At 37.1% G+C, this 23,397-nt stretch overlaps 1 protein-coding gene and 1 long non-coding RNA gene across 3 annotated transcripts in view; both read right to left on the bottom strand.

Annotated features, from left to right (window-relative positions):
* Nucleotides 1–23,397, bottom strand: part of VCL (vinculin) — a 94,200-nt gene that overhangs the window by 46,216 nt on the left and 24,587 nt on the right. For both annotated transcript variants that reach the window (XM_033131241.1, XM_033131240.1), the window contains exon 2: nucleotides 14,956–15,026. In XM_033131241.1, the coding sequence (XP_032987132.1) occupies nucleotides 14,956–15,026 (71 nt within the window). The remainder of the gene's footprint in view (nucleotides 1–14,955; nucleotides 15,027–23,397) is intronic.
* On the bottom strand, nucleotides 3,013–4,033 carry LOC117036371 (uncharacterized). Its single transcript, XR_004425359.1, has 2 exons — nucleotides 3,811–4,033; nucleotides 3,013–3,526 (listed from the first exon to the last, which is right to left on the bottom strand). It is a non-coding gene; the product is annotated as an uncharacterized LOC117036371 (long non-coding RNA).

Genomic DNA, 23,397 nt, shown 5'->3' with positions numbered 1-23,397 from the left:
TCTTGCTTCTAACTCAAACACTCTCTCCCCCCTCTTTTGCTTAACTAATCCCTACTTGTCCTCTTAGACTCCACTTTTATTTTTATTTATTTATTTATGTATAACTTTTATTGGGGAATATTGGGGAACAGTGTGTTTTCCCAGGACCCATCAACTCCATGTCAAGTCGTTCTTTTCAATCTAGTTGTGGGGGACGCATCTCAGCTCTAAGTCCAGTCGTTGTTTTCAATCTAGTTGTGGAAGGCACAGCTCACTGGCCCATGTGGGAATCGAACCAGCAACCCTGGTGTTATGAGCACTGTACTCTAACCACTGTGCCAACCAGCCGCTCTAGACTCCACTTTTAAATGCCTCTACTTTGAGGAAACCATCCCAAATCTATGAGTACCTCCCCAATGTGCTCTCATGAGACATATCACTCCCTCTCAGTTTAGTTTTCTCTCTCTCACACAAGAATGCAAGTTCAGCAGGGCCAAGGACCTTGTCTATCTTATTCATTAATGTAGTCACAGACTAGAATGTCTGACACATAATAAATGTTCAATCAATATTTGAATAAATCAATGAATGAATGCATGAATTTTCAACAAGTACAGTTAATCAGGAAATCATCTGGCCTGCAGAAATCACTGACTTTAAAAAGTCACAAACTTGATTTTATTTCCAAGTAACATGAACCTTGATGAAGTTAGAGCAAATATAAGCATCATCGAATGTAACCGTTGCACAACACCAATTTGCAAGGATCCAGTTATGGAATCAGCATTTCAAATTTGGAAAAAACAAAAAATACATGAAAGCTAGGAATAGTCATCATGGAGAAAGGAAACCAAAAAAAAAAAAAAAAAAAAAAGATGAAATGGAAAAGTTTTGCAGAATCAATTTGATTCTCCACTAGTGGTTCCCTTGTGTGGTAAAATGATAAGGGCAAAACAGACACTGCACCATTTCTTTTTTTCTAAAATAAGATATCTGATCTTTACATTAAAATTTAATGGTATTCATAAAAGCCAAACAAATCCCACCATGACTAGCCAGTAGTTGGAAACAAAAAGGAGCCTGTCTTGTCTATGGAAAATGAGACTTTATTTAAACATTCAAGCTGTACAGCTTCTTAAAGTAATCTACTTTTTAATATAAATCCAAAATTTAAAAAAAAAACATTTTAGAGAATGACAGCAGGGATAAAACCCATATCCTAAGTAATTGCGTATCTTGACTATATACTAATAATATTGACTTAGATACTTTAAATCAGTCAACTAACAGAATTTAAGACTTCTCTCTACTTTTGAGTCTTCAACCTAAATTAATAGAAAATCCTTATAGTTTATCTCAATGAACCAATGACAGCCTCATGGGGCCCCAAATATGTTCATTCATCATAATCCACTAACCCATTCTACTTAGAATTATCACATGATATATAACTTGATACAATTTAAGAAATGTAAAGTTTCCAAGTTCAGGTCCATGTGACTTCAATTATCACTAACAAGAAATTTAAGCGTATGCTAAAATTTTTATTTAAGAAAAATAAGGGGAAAACAGATCTAGAGATTATAGATTGCCACAAGTCATTCTTAAATGCTCTTCTAGACTGCATCCAGAAGTGAGTTACTAAATCTAAAATTCCTTTAGTTTAATCCTTTCATATATTTGTTCATCTAACAAACTGAGCACCTACTACATGCTATGAGTCCTAGAAATAGAAAGACCTTGCTAAGTCCCTAGCTTTAAGAGATTACCACCTTGGTAGGAGGAGACATATACGTAAACAAATATGAATTAGTATTTAGAAGTATGTCCAGCACATGCTGAGCAGATATAGAAGTGGAAGTATCATTTTTAGCTGCGATTAGGAAAGTTGTGATGGAGAAGGTGAGGACACCATTGCTCCCGCGCTCAGACACTCAGCACTACTTAAAAAGATGATTCTCTTGGTAACATCTTTTTGAGTTGTTTTTCCAATGGAACAACATTCTCTATGTCCCCACCCCACCCCACACACAGTCCTTCCTGTGAAAAATAACTCGCATTAGTAATAGTCCTGGTTTGATTAGGGAGGGCAGTCTACCATCACAATGCACAGGTATCACTCTGAAGCCAAACAATTCCAGTCTGCTTCGGTAACAATCAAGCATCATATCCCAGCTCACTGATTCAGCTGAGGGAAGGACAGAGAGCACTGGACAAAATAATATACAGGACACAGTCTCATGGGCCTATTTGGACATATACTGTTCCATAATTTAAAACTGAAAAGCTCTCTGAAACATTCAAGTTAAACTTTCACCCCACCCCCAAAAACATGTTGGGGGCTGCGGGCAACTAACCTTTATCAAATTCACTGTTTTAGTAAAACCTGACCTTAGACAGTATACCATTTAGGGTATAAATACTATCACTCACACACACACAAACACACACACACACACACACAGATGCATTCTGTTTGCTAAAGACTGAAGTGCTATGGAATAGAACACCTGAAAATCTGATTTCATGGAATTCAGATTACCCTGGAGCACACCCAAAGTAGCAGGTGTTTACGTCACAGGACCTGTCCTTTCAAGAGAGTTGGCTGGTCAGACCACAAGTATATCTAATCACATAAAGTACAGAAGACACTTAGGAGATATGGGAAGGAAACAGGTAGAAAGAAGAAAGAGAACACAGTCAGCTGGAAGATGAGGCTTTCCCACCTGTGGCCACCGAACCCACCACCTCCATTTCCAACTAGGCTGGCCCTGGCATAATTACTTGGCAGGCAAAATCGATTGGCAGGACTGTTTCTGCTCCCTTCACAACTCTTGTCGAGACTTTCTTTCCCTTCCCATCTGGGCACGGTCTCCCAGAGATCAAGAAAGGCCCAGATTACTTCCACGTTTGAGAAGCCCATCATATTTAAAAATGAAGAAGTGCAAAAACACGGTCATAAATACAGTGGTATACTTAAAGTGTTTACATTTATTTTTTTTTTAATAGTACAGAGGTCTTTTATTTCTTTCCCACTTATCATGCCATGAATTCATAGGGAAGGGGTTCCAGCAGCTCAGGCTCCTTTCCATTGGTTCTCACAAAGTGTGCTTCTCTGGGTGGGGCTGGCTGGCGCTTCGACTGACCCAGGTGACTTTCTCTTTGGCTCCCTTCTTTTCCTGATCATTTTCCTTCATGCGTTTCAGGAAGCTATCTCGACTCTTAATAGTGCTTATATGCTCAGTATGTACAGTATTCGCTTGGCAAGAATCTTGCACTTCTTTGTTTACAACAATGCCAACCGCATGCTGGGTGACACTGTAGACTCTTCCAGTTTCGCCATGGGAACACTGGTGGGGCATTCCTTTTGGAACAGTGCCCATTCCCTTGACGTCTACAATATCACCTTTCTTGTAGATTCGCAGGTATGTGGCCAAAGGAACGAGTCCATGTTTTCTAAAAGGCCTACAGAACATATAACAGGTGTCTCTCCTCTTTCCTTTGGTGACAGTCATTTTGGCGAATTCATGGAAGATGGCAGTTCTGGCTGAAAAGAAGCTACATTTAATCATTTTATTTGCATGATAAGCATCTTCTTTTAAGACTCCCTCTTTTTCTCTATGACTAAATATGTGTTATATTTGAAGACACTATTCAAGTCCAGGCCTGAGTGAGAGGCCAGGGGGTAAAGGGAAGGGACAGGCCCTCAGACTCTCTCTCCTTTCCCATATTTAGAGTCTATCCTCAGCCAAAGGTCTGATAAGTGACAATGACTGTTTCTGACTCAAAAATTCTCCCTTCACTAAGAACTTAAGTATTGAAATTGTTAACCTGAGGAATGAGCTCCAGTGAAATTTCAGGTATCCACAACTGATAGCCCAGTCTTCCTGGTTTCCCTCAAATAGGAAGTACCGCCTCTGTCACCAGTTCATTTCATCCTCAAGTCGTTTCATGTTGATACATGTGATTAAAATGGTAACAAAAATAATATACGTGAGGATTTCAAAAGAATAGGGAGACGTATGAAAATAAAGTATCGTGTGTGTGTGTGTGTGTGTGTGTGTTTAATATATACTTGCCATTGGGCACAAATTTTCCTCTACAACAGCCAAAAAAGATTTCTTCTGTGGCATCCCAGTGCCAGTCCCTATGCTCTGTTCTTGGCGCCGCCATTGTGAGAAAGGTCAAGGATCCTCAGCCATTAGTCATCCAGAAACCTGAGTGAAGGCCGCAAGCAGTCACAGTGTTAGGAGGGCATCAGGAACACAGAGTACCACGAGCCACTTTAATCTAGTTCAAGTAGCAAGTGCAGAGCACCACCTCTGTGTGTACACTGTGATAACACAAAAACGTGCTGTTCCGACCCCAGGCTCCTAGGTTTAAAGATCCTACAGGCCTCGTCCACAAATAATCCCTTCCCTTGTCCTAACTCGGTGATCATGTAAGACACACCGCAGGTGCACACCCAAAACTGAAATTAAAAGCCACGAGAAATCATACTGAAAACATTCAAAACCCTTTAAGGTCAACGGCAAATTCTTTTTGTTAAGACACGTACACTGAGATAACAAAGCCTAAAATACTCAAAAAAACAACAACACAGGCTCACTAAAATTCTTTTATTTCAGACGAGATTAGGAGGGCATGCAGCCAGTTTTGACTTCATTTTCAAACAAAACAGGATTCTGCCAGAGCCAAGAGACAGTAAGCATGTTGGGAATGAGAAAGTTAAACGTGTCACTGCTGCCCAAGCTATACGCTGCTCAAGTCTTGGGAGGCAGCTTATTTGAAAGGTAGAGTATGAGTCACAACCTTTGAATGCTTTAAAGCCTGAATGACCGGTTCTAGTCGTTCTCCCCACTTCTTTCATTCCGTTCAAATCTGGCATCTGTGAAGGGAGAGGAGATTCTGAGTCTGCGAGGTTCAATCAAGAACTCTGGTACCTACATGTCCATCAGTCTCTATACTCCTTCTCCATCTCATGCTAGGGTTACAGCAGAAACTGATGAATGTATAAGCAAGTATATCTTACAGATGCTAGTAGTTTTCAAATGTATGTTGATGGTGTTGTGCTTAATAAAATAAAAATTTATTTTAAAACATCACAAATTCATTATGTCTTTTGTTTTTAGACATTCCTAACAATAAAAGTTCACTATTATTATTTGAAGGTCCTTACGCTGAAAAAAGTTGACAATCAGTGTTCTACAGCAGAATGTAATGAATGAGTTAGAGGTGTGAATACCTAAACACAAAATGAAGTGGAATAGACACATAAGAGAACATTTTTACTTATGAAGAAAACTGCCAAAAACTAGGATATGATCAAAAAAATCTGGAGATACAAATAGGCTAACATCAATCAACAGTCACTCAAAAAAAGAGTAATAAACGGCAAAATAATTAACAGAATTTAGAACCCAGGAGAATCATAAACTTGTAACCACTCAATAATATTGCTTTGAAATATGTCTAAAATTGACAATAATAAGAAAAATTGACAAATCTACAATTATTACAGGAGATTTCAACGTACTTCAATCATAAATGGATAGTTCAGACAGACAAAATAGGAAGGCACAAAAAGTTTAACCAGTAATATATATATTACCAGTAACATATATATATATATATATATATATATATATATGTTGACCTAATTGATATTTTTAAAAAAAACCCTATATCCAAAAGCAAAGGGGAATATACTTTCTATTCAAGCACACAGAGTACACTTACCAAAACTGACCACTTACTATATCACAAAAGAATTTCTAAAAATTGATATTATACCAACCATGCCTTTTGAGCACAATGCAATTAAATCAGAAACAGAACAATAAAAAATAATAAAAAGAACTCTGAAATCTTTAAAACGTACTCCTAAATAGTGCATATGGTTAAAAGGAATTCACAAACAAAACTACAAAATATTTAAGGCTGAACAACAATTAAACTACCTATAGCTGTTTCCAAACTTGTGGTAGGACTTCGAGCAAAATTAAGAGCATAAAATATATTATTTAAAAACAAGAAAGACTGAATTCAATTAAATTTAATTCTTTTTAAAGACTGAAATATTGAAAATAAGGAATTAAAGTAATAAACTTAAGAAAGTAAATAATAAACATGAGGGAAGAATTTAATGAAGTAGATTCATTCTGTGGTATCCCAATACCAGTCAATATGTTTTGCTCCTGGCATTGCTATTGTGAGAAAGGTCAAGGGGGAAAAAAATAATAAAACATAAATTTCTAAAAGAGTGATAAGAAAACAGGCAGAAATAAATAATACCGAACAAACACGGCTATACGAAATGGTCAGCTTCCTAGAAAAGTATCAGACTATCAAAGTTGACTCAAAACTTATTTAAAATCTTTATTCACTAATAAAAGGAAATGGAATGAGTAATCAAGTTTCTTCCTCCAAGAGACACCAGACCCAAAGAGCTTTAGATACAAATTTTGCCAAATTTTCAAGAACAGATATTCTTCATCTTATGTAAACTGTTTCAAAGACTAGAAAAAGATCTAATGAGGCCAAAATAACCTTGCTACAAAAACTAGGTAAGAACAGAACAAAAGAAAATCACAGATCAAGATCCCACATGAACAAAAAAGCAAAATCCTTTAAAACATCAGCAAACTGAATTTAGCACTGTATTTTCTTTTTTAAATCACATCCAAGTAGGGTTTATCCTAGAAATGCAAAGATCAGAAAATCTACATTCATGTAGTAGACCACAGATCACCTTACAGAGTAAAGGAGAAAAACTGTATGATCATCTCAACGGGCACCGAAAGAGCAGTAAATAAAAACAAGCAATCACGGTTTAAAAAAAAAAAAAAAAAAGTCTTACTACAGGAGACAATAAACTAGGGGGAAATTTTCTGTGAAAAAAGCTTAAAAAGTAACTGAGTTAATCTGAAGATAGTGTTTGTTTATGGAAAGAAGATTGCATACCCAAGGAAAGAAGCTAATAATGAAAGAAGCACAAAATGTCTCTCTGGTTTTTTTTTCAGGTACTTTCACATACACTATCTCACTCATTTAAGCCTCCTAATAACTATTACATTACAAGAGCTTCTTACCATGAAGGGTGAGAAAGAGTCTTAGCCAGTGGAATGAGCACCAACCCGGGAGTCACACAGTTCAGGGTTTGAACCCTACCTCTGCCATTTATGTACTGGGTAACATTCCACAAGTTACTGAGCATCTCTGAGTCTTAGTTTCCTCATATCCAAGATGAGGCGGATAAAATAACACAACGTAAAATACCCCGCTCATAAAAGGTATTCCAGAAATGGAGCTACTTTTCTAAGTTTTTTGTTTTGTTTTGTTTTGTTGCTTCTACCAAGGAAAGAACAAGAAAGATTTTAAATAGATGCGAGAAACAAATTTAAACCTTAAGAACTTCTTAATTTGGGACTGGACCTATATAGGAAGAGTCAAGGTAGTGATTAAAGAAATGCTGTGGTCTAATTACTTTTAGTGTTTCTTCCTTTCTACAAGGTAGGGTTGGGGCAGCCAATGACATCAATTCATCTATAAAATAAAGCAGTTGGATTAAATAATCTCTATAATCCCTTTTAACTTTAAAATGTTACAACTTTAACTTCTTTACAGTTTAAGAGTTGCAAGACACTGCAGTACATCACAAAGTATATCTGTAATATTCCTTCTTTGGTAATACTTAGAAAAAGTACTGTTTTTCCTTGAAAATAAGACCTACCCCAAAAATAAGCCCCAATTAAGATCGTCAGCCAGATGGACAATATGCTATGATGATGTTCCACAAGAATATGACATGACTGTTTTTGAATGAATGTAGATTGTTGTACATGAAAAAATAAGACATCCCCCCAAAATATGCCCTAATGCATTTTTTGGAGCAAAAATTTAATATAAGACCCGGTTTTATTATCGGGGAAATACGGTATAAGAGCCGGTCCTATTTTCGGGGAAATATGGTATAAACGTCGGTCTTATTTTCGGGAAAACACGGTATAAAATGTTATCCTCTAAGAGTGGTATAAAGTTAGTACTGCCTGGAGAGAGAGGACTGGTGGACCACATGGCTTCTTGGAAGGTCAGACTATGGAAAGAACAAGGACTTGGAAGCCAGGACACTACCAATAGGAAACACGTCCTGCCACTTACTAGCTGAGAGACTATAAGCGAATTACAGTTTGTCAAACCTCAGTTTTCTTATCTGTAAAATGTAATATATTAATACTTTGAAGCTGGTGTTCTCGGAGTTACATGCAAAAAATGAAAATATATAAGTACCTGGCCCAAATATGTACTCAATAAATGTGAGTTCCCTTGGCCCCTTGAGTTCCTTTCAATCGTGTAACTGATTACTCTGTACACAGTGGAAACCAGTATTACACGTTGAAAGTTTTATTTGTTTATTTCTTAATCATGAAGGGTATTGAAAGTAAAACAAGGATTAAATTCCTGCCAAGCTGTTTAGAATTCTTCTGCAAGTAAATAGAATAACTCAAGAGTTCATTATTGAGAAGACTCAAAACTTAACAAATCATTTTTGTTTGAGAAAGTCTGAAAACCAGTCGTACCCAAGTATGTTTATATGGCAAGTTCACCCGTGAACTATTTAGAGTGCTTTACTCTAGGTCACAAATGCAGCAAGTCAGCTGGCAGATCTGAACGATTATCACACTGAAATTTGGTTATCTATGTTGAAAAACAAAAATTGCCTCTTAAAATAGCAATGGAAAGGATCACAAAAAACTGAGGTTACAAACTGAAAAAACAAAACATTAGAATCACACATTAGCCCCAGATAAGCAAAGTGTATTGAGTGGTACGATCAAAGAATTTTTTTTAAAAGAAGATATTCTGGGCACTTGCATGGAGAAGGGTGTCTAAAAATATAAATTTCATCACAAATTATTTTGAGTATTCAAGATCATAAGCAAAGAAAAGGCTAAATATAAGGGCTGGTGATCTAAAAATATGATACTACTACTTTAGGTCAAGTAGATCTAAATTAAATGTAAGCATGTTTGAATCATTTTCAAATTTCTTTTTTGTATGTGACTATTAATCAAGGTAAATATCATACAATACATACTCTAACTGCTTAACTAACAAAGTTTAAGGGTTAAAATAAGGCAATTTCCTAGGAAATATGATTAATAGCAATTATGTAGATTGCTAATAGTACACACACCCTTTCACACAGTATTTTAGGGACATTCTTTTATTAGCTAGGACTAGACTACAATATTTCAAAAATAGTCCAAGTGGTGAATCAATCCAACTTCCGATGATTTCAAGCAGGCTGTTCACAGCAGCACTGAGACAAAGTGGCAAAACTTACAGTTCTAGATGAAACTGTCCTTTGTCAGCCAACAGATAAAAACGGGTATTATGCCCTTTTTGAATTCATACTACAGGACTACCTCACAAGTGACACCTTTTGATATGTTCCGATAATGAACACCTTTGGGTAAGGTCCAAGGACTCCTTCCTTATCCATTTCTGCTCCATTGCAGGAATAAGAATGAAATTCCAATGTAGGAACATTGCAGGAATAAGAATGAAATTCCAATTCAATTTTCCCAAGGCAAATAAAACAGTATGCCATAAACATTGTTTACCTGTAAGGAATCAAGTGGACACAAATCCACACTGACAGAAGATGAAGTCGGTCGGTTTGACATACAGCTTACTCTCTTTCACTAGCACTTATCTCATCCTGTACTTGGTGATGCATCTTCCTGAAAAACCACTTACACCTTGTCATTTGACTGCTCAAGAACTAACTGCAAAGCGTCTGCGCTGCCCAATTCCAAATTCCTCTGCCTGGTTTCAAGAGCCTTTATCACCTGGCCCAAACTACCTATCTAATCCTAGCTCCCACCTCTCCTCACGGGCCCATGACTGGCTCATGCAGTTCATTCCACCTGGAGTATTCTGTTTTCTCCCCACACCTTTCCCCACCCAAGCAGTGTCCTTTTCCCCTACATCTATCCTCCCAAGTCCCACTTCCTATATGAAGTCTCTTCCTACCTATAACGATTGCACTCTTTCTCTGAATTCCTATTATAAATTAGTCTGTATTTATAGCTCTTTACATCGAACCTTTTTTTAAAAATCTCTCTATAGCAGGAGTTTTCCACCTTTGGTCCTCCACAATACATAGAAGAATAAAACTCACATATATGACATAACCTACAGGTGTACATGGGACTATGCACAATTTCCAGCCACAACAGCTGTCATTCCACAAATTTCTCTCCCACTTAAGAAAGCGTAATAAAAAGCCAGTGAATATATTACACTTCAGAAAAAGTTAAAAGGAAAAAACAATACCTAGAGATTGGGAAAGACAGGGATGTTATCATACATGTGACCTTGAATACACGCAATTTATTTTTTAGAGAAGTAAAGCATTTACAAACTTTAGCACTTATTGCTATTACTAAATCACTTGTAGTATACATCTACCAGTGATCATTCATAATACACTGGTAAGAACTCCTATTCCATGTAGCACTTTGCATGTTAAACACATAGAAAGCAATCAATAAATATGTCATTAACCAGTTAGTGTGTCTAGCCCATTAATCAATCAGTTGCACACAAATACTACTGCTGCCTGACGAGGATTGATGATGATGATGAGGCATCATGCAAACATGGGGTACAGTAGCTCTACTCCATGCTGACTGTCTCTACAGGAACATATGACTTCTCATAGGACAAGTCTAACCAACATTTTAATATACAGCACTTTCCAAGTCTATGAAGATTGAGACAGTTTCTATCGCAATCATGCAACCCTACACCTCTTGCGCAAGTGTGGCTATTAATGCAATCTTGGGTAAAATTAGTAAATTGTAAACTCTATCTGCCAGTGCAGTCAGAGAACAGATAACTTTTGCTCCCTCAACCAAAAGGCTTCCTGTGACAATGCAAATTTTGCTCTATGTTAAAATGGCTCTCCCTTTTACAATAAGGAATTGCCTGAGCATTGGAAGTCCCTCATCAACAGTGACAACTCAGCTATATAATCTTTAACTGATATTAAACCATTCTTCAACATGCCAACACACCCTTAACTGCCAGCCACAGAAATAGACTATTTGATTTTTCAGACTCCCAAATCCTGAAAACGTCAAAAATTCTGAAAATGTCATTTCCTTCCCTAAAAGACATCTAAATATCTATCAGATTGCTTGGGTATAAATCTATCTACGGACCGCATGTCTTCTGTTTTCTCTAGCCCTGACATTCTAACATTCTAGGCATAGAGATTGATCTAAGAATAAAAGTTTAAAGCTTCTTTTAATTTATTCTTTAGTGTTGCCAAAGTATACACTATTCAGAAATCTTTGTTAAGGTGGATGACAGAGGAAGCTTCAGTCTGTCATGCCCTGGAAACTGCCAAACATCAACCAAACAGCCCAAAAGAATGTCCTACTCAACAGTTCCAAGGATGTCATTAATTGTTTCCATCTGTTTCCCCTCTCTGTCCCCTCCCCTTCCCAGTCAAGGCTTCTATTAAAGTTATTTTCTACTTCATTTTGCATTCTAAAGAAAAGCATTAATAGCCGTTGTGTTTTAAATTGCAGAATATTTTTATGACCCAAAATTTGTTTGACAACCACAGCCATGTTGCTTTTGTGCTCTAGGCTATTTTCAGGTAACATTTCAGAGTACAGCATTTTAAGGTATGTACTTTTTAAACATTGCTCAGTAAACTTTTCAGTTATCATCACACTAGTGTTCCCTGACTCTCCAAGGAGACCAGGGTTTCCCTATGGTACGAGAAAGGTTAAAACCTCTGAAAGGCTTCATCCACTGATGACCCTTACCAAAATCGAAGGTTTTGTTGAAAGTTGCACAATGATGAGTTTCTAGTTCTGTCATTTATTCCACATTTAGTGGTTAGAATTCCCCTCAACAACTAGCACTATTAGGCTACAACAGTGAAATAAAGTCTGTGTGGGAAAGGCAGGGTAGTTACAGATTTTTTTCCTATTATGTAATGAGAACTTTTAAGATCTGTTCCCTTAGCAACTTTCAAATATAGAATACAATATTGTTAAATATAGTCACCATGCTGTACATTACATCCCTGGGACTTATTTATCTTATAACTGGAAGTCTGTACCTTTTAATTACCTTCACCCACTTCACCCATCTCCCACCCCACACCTCTGTCAACTACCAATCTGTTCTCTGTATCTATGAGTTTGGGGGGGTTCTCTTAGATTCCACATATAAGTGAGGTCATATCATATTTGTATTTCTCTGACTTATTTCCCTTAACATAATGCCCTCAAGGTCCATCCATGTTGTTACAAATGACAGGATTTCCTGAATTTTTTGGCCGAATAATATTCCATTATATATATATATATATATGTATGTATATACATATATATATATATATATATATGTATGTATGTATGTGTGTGTATATATATAAATAACATTTTCTTTATCCATTCATTCATTGATGGACTACTTAGGTTGCGTCCACATCTTGGCTATTGTAAATAATGCTGCAATGAACACGGAGGTACAGACACCTTTTGAAACAGTTAATTTTGTTTCTTTTGGATAAATACCCAAAAGTGTAATTGCTGGATCATACGGTAGTTCTATTTTTAATTTTTTGATAAACCTATGGAAAGGCAGGATAAATGCTTAATTCTTTTCTTTAAATTACCAATTACCAGAGTAAGGGGTTGGTGTCCTACTTACCACCAAGGGTGATCAATGAAGTTTCTTTTAAAGTTACCTGCTTTTTAAAAGATGTTATCACAGCAAGGGCACACTCCTTAATTTTCCTAAGTCCCCGAGGAAGCCTATGAGAACACGTAGCATATTTCAAGGGCATATCTCTGGGAACGAGCAGAAATGAGTTTACTGAAATTCATTTACCAATCAAATGACATTCATAGACTTGGACGTCAAGGTTGAAAGAACTTCCAAGAGTGTCCTCTAGTGCAAGTACCCACCTGATGTTAAAACCCCCTGTACACTATCGTACCATACTCTGTACCTCCAAGGGGTGAGAAGCAAACAAGTGCAAGCTGGGCTATGTTTTTAATGTAAGGGAAATGCAACTTTAATTTAAATATGTTTACTGACAGCATAGGATTCCTCTTAGTTTTACCATGCCAATGGAATGGCACGTAAAGGAAGTAGGCTCATATTGGTTAGAGCCGGAAGACACCTTGGAGGTCACCAAGTTCAATGAAAGCCAGTCAAAAAAGATATTCCCACAAAACAGGCTCGACAAAAAAACAGATGCTTCTGGTACCGTACTTCCTGACACATGACCATTTGGTAGAATTAACAGAAACATAGTTCTATAGAAACACCCACTCAAGTAAGTTAAAAATAACAAGACACCAATACTGGTGAAATTTTGCATCTGTTCAATGAAAATAATAGAACATAAGGAGAATAAAAATAAAGGAACACTTCTCGCTTTATTTAAAATGGTGACATATAACATACATAAAGTTGCACAACACATATGTATGAAGTAATGAATAAGTATAAAACCACCACCCATGTAACTCAAGCCTGCAAGTCAAGAAACAGAACGTTACTACCACTTTAGAAGCTCCTATGCACCTCTCCTGTGTATAACCCCCTTCCTTCTTCCCAAAGGTACCACTACCCTGACTGCCATGATCACTAACTCCATACTCATCTTTATCATTGTACCAAGTAGACATCCCAAATGACATAGTTTATTTCTACAATGTTTCTGAACCTGAAATAAATGGAACCTAACTACCTCTCAGTCATTCCTCAATTATTTTTGAGATTCATTCATTCTTTTTTCTAATCGAGGTGAAATTCATTGAACAGAAAACGAACCATTGTAAAGTGAAAAATTCTCATTCCTTGATTATTGATTAATATTCCAATTTATGACTACACCACCATGACTGTTTTTATCCATGCTACTGTAGATAGTCCAGCGGGGCTATCATGAACCATGGTGACATCAGTGTTTTTGTATATGGATCCTAGTGTGCACAGGCAAAAGTTTCTTTAGGGAACAAACCTGGGGTGGAACTGCCTATCTTCTACTTTATCAATGCCAAACTCTTTCCCAAAGTGGCTACACCAATTTACACTCCCAACAGCAGTGGATGAGGGTTCAAACTGCTCCCCATCCTCAGCAACAACTGATATTTTCAGATATCCTATTATAATAGAATAATTTTGAATTTCTCTGATGACTGATGAGATAGAGTATCTTTTCATGGGTTTATTGGCTATTTGGATTTCCTCTTCTGAAGTGCCTATTCAAATCTTTTGCCCCTTTTTTTGTAACTGAATACTTATCTCATTCTTACTGACTTGTAGAGGTTCTACTTTTTTTTTTTAATTGTGTTATGTATCAGCCTTTGCCTTTACTTAGGATTTGACTGCCATATAGATCAAAGCCATTAATCAAAGGCAATATAATCAAGAACCTGAGAAGTTTTAACTATTCAAAAATTAGTATCGCTGCTTTTATGCAGGATTAGACAAAATGTCTGAAAATTATTTATAGGAAAATTAGTAAAATTGATTTGTAATTGTAACTTACATTTAAAATGCTACTGAAATACATTACAATAATTTTTTTTTAAAGTTTATTGTTCCCTTATTTCCCAGCAGAGGTGTTTAGTGTGTAATTTAGATTCATGCATGCTAAGGTCAGAATGTTTCTGAATCCTTTCCATTCTGAAAAACAAAACTCAGAAGTCATGGTTTTATTCAAAATAATTACATTAAAAATGCCTAACACCAATGAATAAAATCAAAATCAACAGTAGAAAACCTATGTGTTGAAAGATGAAAAATTTTAATTTCAATTGTAAACACAGCCTTATATTTGAAAAAAAAAAATTTGCTCCTGGAATCAGTTACATTTCTTTCTAAGAAGAGGATTATTTTGCTTAGCAACATAAGAATGTTTTAATTACTCACTTAATAAATGCTGGCGGCATATCTCTCTTCAAAATTTGATCCTCAGTGGTTTGAACAGTCTCTTTTCCGACCTACAGAGGGAAAAGATTCACAATTCAAATATAAATTCCCAGATACTTGAAACTATTATTTAAACATATTTAAAATATATACTTTATAGTAAATCTATCATTGAAGTTTCCAGATTCAAAGAAAATTTCTGGATATTTTGAAATTATCAAGATTGCTCTCATATATGCTTCCACATATTTATTATGCTTCCACAATATACTTGGATAACAATATAGAGTACAAACATAACGTATTAACTCTTCTCCAGAGCAACTAAATTGAAAACAGCGTTGAACACGGTGGAAAAAAAGAAAAATTCATCATTGAGTACATATATGTCTGAAGTGTGTATGCTTAACTGACAAATGGCTACGTCTCTAAAAGAGTACATGAAATATATGAATCAAGTTGGGTGGGCTAAAATGTCTATACAGAAAAAAATTTATGTTATTGAACTAGGGAAATTATGTGAAGCAATTATGACTCTGAAATTCTAAACAAAACATATGAAAATACACAACTTCACTAGTAATTAACACAATTTTTTCCATACTTACAGAGCAAATTAAAAATAAAAATATATAATACTAAATGCTGCAATGGAATAGACAGTTTTACACCATGCTAGTGGCAATATGAACTGTGATAGTCTCTCCAGAGAATTATTTGTTAGTGTGTTAAGAGACATTAAAAAATGTCCTATCTTCCTAGATATTCCACTTATGAGAATATACCCTATGAGCAATAATACCAAATGTGGTAATAATAATGTTCACAAAAGTATTCACTATCATGTTTGTTATGAAAGCTAAAACATTTTTTAAATAACTTACCCAACAATGAGGAACAGTTAAGTAAATTAAAATGTATCTTTAGATTTAGTACTATGGGGCCATTAAAACAATGATTATAAAGTCTCAGCACTATGAGAAAATTTATGACATTATATTTCATTTAAAAGGAAGAATCAAAAATAATAAATAAACTATGATTAAAACAAATCAAAAAAATCGTATGTATAAGCCAAAACAGTGAAAGAATATAAAACAATATATTAGCAGTGGTTGTATTAATTCTTAGGAAATTTTGAGTTAATTTGTGTCTATATTTCCTGTTTGCTAATTTTCTGGAATACGAACACAGAATTTTTGTAATTTAAAAACTAATAAAATGTTACCTGGGTTATTTAGGTACAACTATTTCCTACTTAATAATTTTAGTAATTACCTGTTATTTTATATAAACCTTCTAAATAGTAATGGCCAAAAACTTTTAAATATATTGAAATATTAAAAGTCACACTAACTAGATTGTGTGTATGTGCACATGTATTTATTATACCATAAATGGTACACACACTCACGTTCTTCAAAATTATTCCTATGTAGGGCTTGGATGTCAATGTTTCTTTCACTATATCACATATTATAAAGTATTCTAGAAGAAGTAATTGTTAATAGAGTGAATGATGAAATTCACCAATTTTATCAATATAAAGCGGCCTAGGAGTGTTAAATCATAAATATAAACCACATTTTAATGCAGAAATCTGTGAAATTTTCTAAACTCAGAATGGACAGTATCTCAATCCTACTATTTAACCATTTAACTTTTGATTGGGTTTAAAGAAGAAAAACAAGCAAGAAAAATCCCTAAATGCACAAGAAAGCAGCTAAAGAAAATAACACAATAAACTATTCTCAGGGAATACAAGTCATGCATAAGTTAATGAGTACAAGTTTTTTCTCTCAAATTAATAGCTGAGAAAGAGCAACACACACACACCCCACTGTGTCATAGCCAGTGCTTTTGTAGACAATCGACTGTCTGTATCACAATAAAAGCCTTTTAAATCAGCAGCTGGTTCTGTAGAGTTGCTCAGATCAAACCATGACAGAATATTTCCAGATGTATTGTTCACTGTATTTTCCAACTAAAATCAACCATTCAAAAAGCTGTGGGCCATGATTTCATGAAGTAAAAGATGATGTTCAGCCACAGTCACTAGTTCACACTAAGTATAAAGGGCCTAGAAGGATATTCACATTTAGACACATGGAGAGTCCTTTTATTTTACGCACACGCACATACATATACACGAGGGAACCATAAGGAGGCCAGAGAGGCTGAAGCTTAGTGAAGCGGAATGTGTGATGACGAAGTTGGACAAAAAAGCAAAGGCCAGGACACAAAGAGCCTTTCAGGCCAGGTCAAGGTGTTTTGGGATCTTTTCTCGGTACAATAGGAAGCAGGAGTGCTAAATAGAGATTGACAAGATCCGATTTTCCTTTTAAAAGGTCATGTTGTCTGTTATAGAGAAGTGATCTTAGTGGGCAAGGGGAAGCAGGGCCAGTTAGGAGGTTACTGCAGTCGTCCTGAGGAAAGATGGCAGTGACTTAAAATAAGACACGAAAGTGGAAATGAGAATTAGTTCTTTTGGAGGAAGAATGGGACTTGCTCTCAGACTGGGTGGGGTGCAGGGTGGGGAGTGGACTGAGGGAAACAAAAATCAAACATGACTTGTAGGTCAACTCAGTGAAATGTCGTCACAGGAAGCAATGCTAGGAGACCAATATATCATGAAAAGATAAAACAATCCTGAGTACAGCAGGCAAAACCATTCAAGCAATTTTGCAAATAGCAAATATTCTGACCCCAGTACAGGGAATTACTAAAGAATGAACTTGATTGTATTAGTTTGTCTCTTTTCTAAGGGTAAGTGGGGAAAGAGACATAGAGAATAAAAACACACTCAAGGGCTATTTGTTTAAAAGCTATTTGTAAATATTTAAGTGATGGGCACTAACTCGGATGTCTTAATCTTGCAGGGACAGTATCCACAGATGCTCCGACCTTCACTATACTCAGTTGAGAACTAGGTACAATGAATGGTGTCCAGGTTTTAGGCCAAAAATTTGGCCTAATTTGGCCAAACATATAAAACACGACTATGTCGTATGAATGCCACTTGCCCTTGGGAAGTTGATGTTTGGCAACGTTGTCAACAGAACTTCGTTATGACAGAACTGTTCTATTTAAACCGTTCACCTTCTGTGGCTGCAGAGCACTTGAAGTGTGGCTCATGCAATAAGGAACTGAACCATTACTTTAATTTTAATTGATTTATTAATTTTAAATTTTGAAATGATAACTTCATTTACTTACAGCCGTTTTAGGTTAGTAAAATTGACGGGAAGGTACAGAGATTTCCCATACACTTCCTGCCCCCACAGCAATAACCTCCTGCATTATCAGTATCTCCCAGCCAAGTGGTACATTTGTTACAACTGATGGACTATATCAATCATGACGTACTACATGATGAACTACTGGCACGTCATCATCACCCAAGTCCATAGTTTACATTACGGTTCCCTCTTGGTGTTGTACACTCTGTGGGTGTGACAAACATGCAATGACATATACCCATCATTATGGTATCACACAGAGAACCGCCCTAAATATCTTGTGCTCTGCCTATTTATCCCTCCCGGTCCCCAAACCCCTGGCAACCACTGATCTTTTTACTGTCTCCATAGTTTTGCCTTTCCAGAATGTCATCTAGTTAAAACCATACAGCGTGTAGCCCTTTCAGCTTGGCTTCTCTTAAATAAGTTTAATTTAAATTGCCACATGTGGCCAGTAGCTACCCTATTGGACAGCTCAGGTCTAGGGGACTTTTATTTAAGTCTCCTAAAACTGGTCTTCCTGCCTCTGGACTCCTCCTTCTTCTAATCCACTCTTCACACAGCTGCTAGATTAACCTTCATTTGTGCCTTTGCCACGTGGTGTCTTCATAAAAGACAGGAGTTGGGCCTGGAAAGTCAGAAGTTGCCAGGTGTGGAAAAGAGGGGGATCAGACAGCCCAAGCAGAAAGAAGAGCACAGACAAAGGCTCAGATGTTTGACCACATGATTGACTTGACAAGAAAGACAGCCGGGTGTGGCTTCAGCAAAGGGAAGGAGGCTAGAAAGAAAGCTTAAGTCAGCTTAGGAAGGGCTGTGCCACGTGTGAAGGCAGAGAAATATATAACTTGACTTGCCCATTTATTCAAAGGTTGTCACCCTTTGTTCTAGATCTTTCCAATTCGGTGTTCTATCACCGAAGTAACAAGTCAAGAAATTCCAAAGAAGCCAGTTTCTAAAGATATGCAGGACCAGAAAAGCATCTACTCTTTGTGAACAACTGGCAAAGCCTGTCTAGGAAGCCAAAGACAAAGCTTCACGTTTTCAAGCCATCAACCAGGAGATCACAGGAAATGCACTTTCCTCCTCTCTCCCCACACCACCAGAACAGACGGTTTCTCTAGCACCCATCTTTTCCAAATATACAAGAATAGAACGATTAAGAAAGGAATTAATTCACAAAATGCTCTTTGTTAACTAGCAGGAATCTTCCTGGCTTGTGGAGAAACACTCCTAGAGGTCAATCTTTGTAGGAGGAAGCATATGATCCCTAAAGTAGGCTACAGTTTTGCAAAAAAGCAGGTCAGTAAGAATCTGGGCAAATGCTTCTCGAACCCATTCAGCACCTGGTCATCAAAACACCTGGCTGATGAAGCCAAATGCTTTTTTGCTACATACATGTTAAGAGCGCATGCATGGAAATTTGGTGACTTGGTTTCTAGGTCCAGCTCAGTTAATAAATAACCATGTGACCTTAAAGAAATCATGCACTTACAAGGATTTCTTCTACACTATGTGATCTCTTTAGGTGTCTCCTCACCTGTTGGCAAAACTCCATTTTAGCTCTCTGATAAAGGAAATTCACCTTTAAATTTATCGTTTCTACCTTAAGTCCTCATTTCCTACCTTACATTCTTTTGGGGAACAAGACAGGTATAAAATGATTAATAAATGCACATTTTAAAAGATCTTAATTCTTATATATTTTGTGTTTTACAGTTGTGAGAGTAAACTAAAGTAGATGTCTGATTTTTTTTTTTTTAATTTAATCTTATTCCCTTTGGGGTGGGGGGGAAGCAAGCCTATGTTATGTGAAAGGGTTAAAACACAGAGAGAGAGAGAGAGAGAGAGAGAGAGAGAGACAGGTCTTAGTTACAGTCTAAGTTCTGAGCAGGTTTTCATAGTAAATACGTTTTATTTTTCCCAAAGTTTATTTCATTGCTGGAACTCAGATTTGTTGGTTCTATTCACAACTAAAAATTATTTCTCTTTTTATTTTCTTATTCAGAGAATTGCCTCTAACGTTTGAGCCCAAGTCCATTCAATTCAATAAACAGGGAGCCAATGCCAGCTATGTGTCCACTAGGTGGTGAGAAGAGAATGAGATAAGAAATAAAAGCATCCTCAGACATATAAACTGAAATAATGGCAATGAAAGAGTAAGGCCTGGGGGCATTTCTAGGGGCTTGGCAGGAAGCCCTGTTTCTTTTGAAGAGCTCTTACTTTGTTCAGTAGTTAATTTAAATATCTTTTGTTCAATTTGTGACTTTAGTTCAAAATTCTATGTGAGAAGCCTTTTGTCTTCCGCTGTTGTTATTACTTTTCCTTTTATCACAATCTCCTCGATTTGGTTCAGTAATGTAGAAAGAGATTTTGTTTCTTTCCAGCAAAAGAAAGCGTGGCTGGTTCAAGTCACTCTCCAGACTAAAAAATATGTTCATGCAGATGTCTCCCTTAGCCGACCAAGTATAAGAAAACAGGAATACAAAACACAGCAGGGAGGGCTTGTGTACCGATTTGTACAGTGTAAGTGGTAACGATACCGCATTGTATCAAAAGGGAGCAAGGAGATGGTAATCAACAGAAGTTCTCACTGTGTTTGGACAAGAAGCTACAAATAATGAAAGCATAAGACTAACTTACAGTTAAAGTTACAGTGAGCCACGCTGCAGGGCCAACTGACTGACCGATTGATTGCGGCCAAACACGGGACTGTGCATCCATCTGCCTGTACTTAACTTGGCTCACGTCAATGTTCCTTATGGCCTAATATTAGGCTCATCGACCCATTATACTGAACAGCCATTCAGATATGCAGCTGTGCCCAGTACCATGCCTGGGACATGCAATGATAATAATGTATGTGACCCGCCATCAGCAACACTTTTAATGGGTTTCCTGCAATAGTGATGGACTTGGGACCCATCCACCCCCTCACTACCCGTTGTTTCATGCAGAGATGATACGCCAGTCACATGTTTCAAAGCCATATATCCAGAAAAACAAGGACTCTTAACCTACTCTGATTTCCAATCACTCATTCACTTCATCAAGCGCTTACTGCTTCCTATGCGGTAGGCACTAGGTACCACACCGTGGGTGACGGGTATACAAAAGCAAGGAAGAGTCAGTCCTTGCCCTTCATGACAAGAAAATGCATAAAGAAATCATTGTTACTCAGTGTAGCACGCAATACAGTTACATGCAAGTTCCAGCTCTGCATCAGCGAGTAGGGAGGCTTCACAGGAGAAGATACTCTAGGAAAGCTGGTAAGAGTTCTCCAGAATAGGATTCACGGGGGAAAGGAGTGAGGAGCGAGGCAGCATATGTGAACGCATGGCCAATTCAGGGAACACATCTCCACATGGCGGGAACACAGGGTATTGGGTGGAGAGGATAGAAAGCTGGAGAAGCAGAAAGAGGCCACATCACGGAGGGCCTTGGACGCAATGGTCTTAGACTTTATTCTCAAAGCAATGGGAAATTATTTAATGTCTAAGCAAAAGACATTACTAGGTTTGCATTTCAACCAGAAAAATTCAGCAGCAACAATGTACCAGAGGGAAGAAAACTAAGAAGAAAAAGTTTGTTAGTTCACTTATTCAGTCAACAAATACCTATATATCATACCATGTGCTGGGTATTACAGACAGTGATGAGGAAAACACATGGCCCCTGATCTCTTGGAGCTTAGAGTCTTAGTGAAAGATACATGAAAGATGAACTGAAGCAGCAGTATGCATGGAAATGAGGATGGATGTAAGAGATGCGTGCATCTTCGTGATACTCACTTCATGTGGAGGGTGAGGGAGAAATCTAGGATGACGCCCAGGCTCCTAAGTCAAGTGTCCTGGAAGTACAGGTAATATAGTAGGAAAGCCAGATCTGAGAGGGAAACTAATTAGTACTTATGGCATATGTAGATGGAGACAAGTCAATGTTCAATAAGCAACTGAATAGGTGGTTCCTCCATTTACTTGCCTGGGCTAAAGAAATAGATTGGAAAGTAACAAGCGATCAGGTGCTTTTAAAAGCCTCAAACAATGACTAAAACCAACACCCAACATCACCAATGGATAACCAGCTGGTAGAAGAATAAGCTGGTGAAAAGAGCTGAGAAGGAAATGTCTGAGAGAGGAGCAGGCAGGGGGAATGGCAGAACAGTGTCTTGAAAGCCAAAGAAATTGAGTTTCAAGAAAGGGAAACAGTCAATAACGTCAACTGTCAGAGAGAGGTTAATGGTTTCTGGCACATTCAAAGTTGGGCAACCATCACAATTTACGAACATGTTCATCACCCCAAAAAGAAACCCATTAGCAGTCACCCTCCTCATTTATCCCCAGCACTTCCCCACCCACATGCAGCCTCAGGCGGCCACTAATCTACTTTCTGTCTCTACAGATTTGCCTATTCCGAATATTTCATATAAATGGAATCAGACAACATGTGACCTTTAGTGGCTGGCTTCTTTCGTGTTGTATCATGTATCAGTACTTCGTTTCTTTTTATTGCCAAATAACATTCCATTGTCTGGTTTTTATCATTCATCAGTTGATGGGCATTTGGATTGTTTCTACTTTTTGGCTATTACGAATAATGCTGCTATGAACATTGGTGTACATGTTTTTGTGTGGATGTATGTTTTCATTTCTCTTGGGTATGTATCTAGGGGCAGAATCACTGGATCATATAGTAAATCTGTTTAATGGCTTGAGGAACTTCCGGGCTGTTTTCCAAAGAGGCTGAACCATTGAACATTTCCACCAGCAGTGTATGAGGTTTCCAATTTCTCTACATCCTCAACATCACGTGTTCTTATCTGTTTTTAGTTTGTTTATTTTCTTAAATTATAGCCATTCTAGTGCATCCATGTCTCTCAGCAATTTTGATTTGCGTATCACTGATGGCTCATGACATGGAGCATCTTTTCATGTGCTTACGGACCACGTGTATCTCTTCTTTGGAGAAATGCCTATTCGCTCCCTTGACTCATATTTTAATTAGCTTATGTGTCTTTTGCAAATACTTTCTCCTAGTCTGTGAGTTTTCTTTTCACTCTCTTGATGGTGTCCTTTTATAATTTTGATGAAGTCTACTTTATCTTTTTCTTTTATTGCTTGTGCTTTTGATACAGTCATGCATCACTAACGAGGGATAGATTCTGAGAAAGGTGTCATTAGGCGAGGTCATCACTGTGCAAACATCA

Source organism: Rhinolophus ferrumequinum, chromosome 16 (assembly GCF_004115265.2).
Source record: "Rhinolophus ferrumequinum isolate MPI-CBG mRhiFer1 chromosome 16, mRhiFer1_v1.p, whole genome shotgun sequence".
NCBI lineage: Eukaryota > Metazoa > Chordata > Mammalia > Chiroptera > Rhinolophidae > Rhinolophus > Rhinolophus ferrumequinum.
This window is presented reverse-complemented; position numbering and strand designations above follow the sequence as displayed.